Genomic DNA, 5,632 nt, shown 5'->3' with positions numbered 1-5,632 from the left:
TTAGATTGAGCACCCTCCTATCTAGTGTACACGGACCGTTAGTTAGCACATAGAGTAAATTTTCTTCCTTCTCAAGGCATAAAAAACCTTAGTCTTTCTAGGCTTGTGTGCATGGGTTCGGGCTCAATTCAAGCCCAAATTGTATATTTTTATTATTTAGTGCAATATCTTTAATCCTATTGCCAATCTAGTTAAGGTATTAGATGTGGTCTTTAGGAAACCGATTATTTGAGTAATATGTATATTTAATAATCCTTTTAAAGTTAGGGTGTGACTATTATTATTATGGTTAACTAAAAAAAGCAATGCATTTATAGAATTTACTCATACTCATATCAGCTACATGTGTCATTTGTCATTTATTTGGTTCTAGATTGGATTGGTCCTCTTACTTATGTTCCGAGCATTTTCATATTTGATAGATCCATTTTTATGCGAGAAGGACCACAAGTCTTGAGAGCCGGATAGGTGATGAGCAATTTGGGACAAGTAAATCTTTCATAATCTAGGAATAGTGCAAACATTATAGGGTTAGTTTATTTATAATTTTTTAATATTGATATCATGATAAATGAGAAGCGATTTTTAGACAAGTAAATCTTTTATAATCTAGAAATAGTATAGACACTATAGTGATAATTTATTTATTATTTTATGACATCTATATCATACATATGCATATATTTATTTATTAGACAACATAATTATACTTTATTATTTCATTTGTGATTGTATTCTTGGGTTCATCGATTGTTTATAATGAGTATGTTTATATATATCATTTAAGCAACGAATAGCATATAGCTGGAATCATTATGTAACCTCTGTTCCCTGTACCTCTTTATACGAGAAACTGTTTGATTTCCCATGGAGGAAGACTATTGATGTGGTTCTTTTAAGTGGTTATGTCTTGCTCCTCAAGTTCTATTTTAATTTATTTGCATCAAGTTAAACTGTAAGCAAGATGCCGGGGTGATGGAGAAGACTCCGGCGAGCCACTCGCCGCCGACAGGATTGAAGTTTCCACCTGATACTTCTCTCCTTTTCTTCTAAGGAGAGAATTTTTATTTTTTTTTAAGAAAAACAAAAGAAACAAAGAGAGAGAGAGAGAGAGAGAGAGAGAGAGAGCGCTCTAATACACTCTGAATGCTTCTCTCCACCGTAATCAAACGTCTAGTCTCCTCCAAATGCTGCTCTACTTCCCACCTCCACCATCCTCTTCTCGATAACTCCTCGAATGCCATCTCTTCCTCATCCTCTACGTGGACCCTCGCAATCCGCTCCTCCGCCGACCTCGGCCGTCCCCGCGTAGCCCTCTCCCTCTACACCTCCCTCCTCCGCTCTGGTGAGCGCCCCGACCCCTTCGCCATTGCCGCTGCGCTCAAATCCATCTCCCGCCTCCCCATATCCTCCTCCTCTTCCCTCGCCCCAGCCTTCCACGCCCACCTCATCAAGCTAGGCCTCCGCTCCCATATCTATCCCCACACTGCCCTTGCCGACCTCTACTCCCGCCTCCCCAGCTCTTCCACATCCGTTCGCAAGTTGCTTGACGAAATGCCAATCCGAAACGTCGTTTCCTGGAATTCCATCCTCGCCTCTCAACTTCGATCTGGCAACATGACGGCTGCACGTAAATTGTTCGAGGAAATGCCCATTAGAGACATTGTTTCATGGAATTCAATGGTCGCAGGGCTTGCCAAAGCCGGGGACTTGGATGGCGCCACATTGCTATTTGAAAGCATGCCGGAGAAGAATTCTGCCTCTTGGAACGGGTTGATTTGTGGGTACGTCCGTCGTGGGGATATGGTGAAGGCAAGGGAGTTGTTTGATCAGATGCCTGAGAGAAGCACTGCATCGTGGATAACTATGATTTCAGGTTACACAAAATGTGGGGATGTGAAATCTGCTTCTGAGCTATTTGAGCTGATGGAAAGGAAGGATCTTTACGCATGGAATGCAATCATTGCTTGCTATGCACAGAATGGTTGTGCTAGAGAAGCAATTCAGTTGTTCAATCGAATGCAGAAGCCTTATGTGGGTATAAGTCCTAATGAGAAGACCTTTTCGTGTGTGCTCTCAGCTTGTTCGCAGTTGGGGAACTTGAGATTTGGGTTGTGGGTCGAAAATTATATGCGCTTTTTGGGGATTCAATTGGATGATCATTTGAGTACTGCTTTGCTTGATCTGTATTTGAAATGTGGAGGAATGGATAAGGCTTTCGAGTTGTTTGAAGGTTTGCAGAGGAGAGATGTAGTCTCATACAGTGCAATGATCTTGGGTTGCGGCATAAATGGGAGGTTGCACAAAGCAATTGAACTTTTTAAGGAGATGTTGGATTCAAAGGTTGCGCCAAATGCTGTGACCTTTGTTGGACTACTGACAGCATATAACCATGCAGGTTTAGTGGATGAAGCACAGACTTGCTTTGCTTCCATGTCGACCAAACACAAAATTGTTCCCCTGATGGATCATTATACCATCATGGTAGATATTCTTGGTCGGAGCGGAAGGCTGGAAGAAGCATATCAGTTGATCAAAAAGATGCCAATGCAGCCGCATGTTAGTGTCTGGGGTGCATTACTTCTTGCTTGTAGATTGCATAACAGCGTAGAGCTTGGAGAAATCGCTGCTAGGAATTGCTTTGAGCTTGAGCCTAAAGAGACTGGATATCATGTTCTCTTGGCTAACATATATGCTGAAGCTGGAAGATGGGATAAAGCCAAGAAACTGAGGAAGGTGATGGTGGAAAGGGGTTTAACTAAAATGCCTGGATGTAGTTGGGTGCAGCCTGGTCAGATCTTCTAAACAGACTATGGTTGTTCTTTAGACATTTCTCGATGATGGCTTATTGCCACTCTCTTACTCTCATGACTCATGAGGAATTTGCGAAGTACTTACCAAATAAGCTATGTTCAATTGCTAGTTTCAGGTATGGATCTCTTTTTCTTTTTCGTGACTATATGGATCTAACCACTTGCCTTTACTTAGTACCTAACTGTTACGATTTGTGAAGGCTGATAATTTACCGTATGCAGGGATTGTACTTGAACACTTCTCATTCCTATCAGTAGATGGAGCATTATGAGTTATAACCGTTGGCATCAACTGAGACTGTTCCGATCTTCCATTATTACCTGCTAGGCGTTATTCGTCGCTTAGAACTCTGACATATCTACATTCTTTTCATGGCCAAGTAAAGCTTCCATATGTGATTACTTATGCTATTGTAATCTATTGACATGCCAGTTACACTAAAAGATCCTACCATATCATTTTTGTATATGAATTGTCTTATGTAAGATTAGCTATATGTATGGTTGTTAATCATTATAATGATTATTGGATATGATAATTGCTATATTTACTTTTCATTGGTGCATGAATTTCTGAAAATGTAAGATATAGAAGTTTTCAGTTAGCTCATATTGAACCTTAGCAAACTAATAAACGAGTTGGTCTTGATAGAGCTAGGGTTTGATTAAGCTTGGCTAGAAATTAATTTCGAGCCCTAAAATTATGTTCAGGCTTCCCTCGATTCGAGCTCGAGCTTTAGATGATCCCAATTTAGGCCTCTTTCAAACAGAGTTCAATTCATGCCAAACACAACAAAACCCAACTAAAATTGGGTTTTTTCCTTTGGAGCTTTACCGCAGCATTGGCTTTTTCCTTTGGAGCTTTGCCGCAGCACTCTCCCCTTAAAGCTTGCCATAAAATTTTCCATTGATCCTTCCTTGTCTTCTCCATTCCCTTTTTCATCTTCTCTCATTCGCTCCCTCGTTTAGGTGGTGTGTGCTTGGTAGAGAAGGGTGTCGAGTGTGCCCTGGTGATTTGGTCTTGTTGTCCAGGTTACTTTCTTCTACTGAATATTGATTCAGAAGGGGAAATTCCAGCGAAGTTTGCGCCTTTGTTGAAGGACATTGCCATGGATGAAGTGGTCCTATCGAGAGAGGAGAACAAGATCCAAGTAGGAATCCAACGTAGTGTTTAGTGGGGGAGTTAATAACTGACAAGTCATACAATGGCATGGGGATGAAGAATGCATTTTTGAAGGCTTAGAACCCATGTTATGTAGTTCACTGAGATTGGTAGATGAATTTATGTCATCTATTTTGAGGAGGAAGTGTTAATTTTTGTGATCGGCAAATTTGTGAGAAAGCAAAGTCTTTCGTAATAAAAATTTTAGTAACACAATCTCTTCCCATCTGACAATCAAAATTGGAGTCATTTTAGTTTGAAGAACAATGTTGTAGGAATTATGTTTGAAAGAGATTTTATTCTGTTTGAATAGATTTTTCTTAACAGCAAATTTATCTAATATTGGAAGTCCATAAGAAACAAAATTTTCCCAATATGTAACTTTATTCAACGTTAAAAATTTGTTCGAATTGATTTTTCTTGAAAGCAAATTTTATCCAACATTGGAAGTCAATTCAAATAAGATTCACTTGGAACATAGATAATTCCATTCGAACGGAGCACAGAAAATTCCTCTCTTTGTCCATGTCATCTCCAAATTAGGGCTTTTTTGAAGCATACCTGTTGGGACTATTAAAAGGAAATTTTGAGAAAATATGGACAAATTTTGAGTGGCTATTGAAAATATTTGGGAGAACAAAAACAGAGAGTTATAATGGTGAGATTATAATAAATTTTGATGGAGCTTTATTATATTTAAGATTGTGTTCGCTACTATCTCAAGAGTCACAAAGGCCGCAGGTCTTCAACCTTGAAGATTACTAAGATTAGGTAACAAGTACGGAAAGTAGTATATTAAGGGGAGTTAAGTAATTATAGTGGGCCCCACCATGAAAATATAGCCCGGCTCCATTTGTCATTTCAACTTTTAAAAAATATCAAAATTGCTCAATAATTATTATATTCAATAATTTTAATTCTATTTGTATCTTTTATTAAATAATTTAGTTAGTTAAACTGAGTATATAATTAGTTTTACTAATCAACTTTTAACAAAAATAATACCATCGGAAAGGTCTCATCGAGACCTTTAAAATGAGTCTAATATTAAATTATTTTTTTATTATTTATAAAATAAATCTAATATTAAATTATTTTTGAATTAATTTAAATTTTAAATTTTTTTATTATTTATAAAAATGAGTCTAATAAATTATGTATCCTAAAATATAATTACTCAAAATTATTCCCAATGTAAATATTAAAAATTAAAATACTTATTTCGATATTTATTTCGTATAATATAATTTCGATGCGTTTAATTAAAAAATTAGTAATTTAAAATTACTTCTGAAACTATTGAATATTAGTTTTATTTTAAAAATCTCGATAAGAGTTTTCTAACAATATATTTTTTATTAAAAAATAATAACGCTAAGATGATCTATTAAATAATTTAAAATAGTGCACTGAGCTCTTGCTCCATTTTTAGCTCCATATTTGGAGCCCAAAAATATGGAGCCAACCATTGGAGATGCTAGAGATCTATATTTTAGACTAATCAGTGGTTAAGATTAATTCTAGAAAATATTATATAATTCTAATGGATGAGAGTGATACGAGAGAACCAAAGATTATTCACTACTTATAAAATTGTGAGTCACATGAGAGAGAAATAAGTAAAAGTACTAATTTACCCTTACAAAGTAAACTAGTG

At 36.8% G+C, this 5,632-nt stretch overlaps 1 protein-coding gene across 1 annotated transcript; it reads left to right on the top strand.

Annotated features, from left to right (window-relative positions):
* The first annotated feature begins 823 nt into the window (after positions 1-823).
* On the top strand, positions 824-3,359 carry LOC140771700 (uncharacterized). The gene is made up of 2 exons (XM_073113318.1): positions 824-2,929; positions 3,036-3,359. Exon 1 carries the CDS (start codon positions 1,147-1,149, stop codon positions 2,803-2,805), a length of 1,659 nt encoding a protein of 552 aa, XP_072969419.1. The 5' UTR covers positions 824-1,146; the 3' UTR covers positions 2,806-2,929; positions 3,036-3,359.
* The last annotated feature ends 2,273 nt before the right edge of the window (positions 3,360-5,632 follow it).

The sequence above is a fragment of the Typha angustifolia genome, chromosome 2 (genome assembly GCF_048772165.1).
Source record: "Typha angustifolia cultivar Huaian chromosome 2, ASM4877216v1, whole genome shotgun sequence".
Taxonomy (NCBI): Eukaryota; Viridiplantae; Streptophyta; class Magnoliopsida; order Poales; family Typhaceae; genus Typha; species Typha angustifolia.
This window is presented reverse-complemented; position numbering and strand designations above follow the sequence as displayed.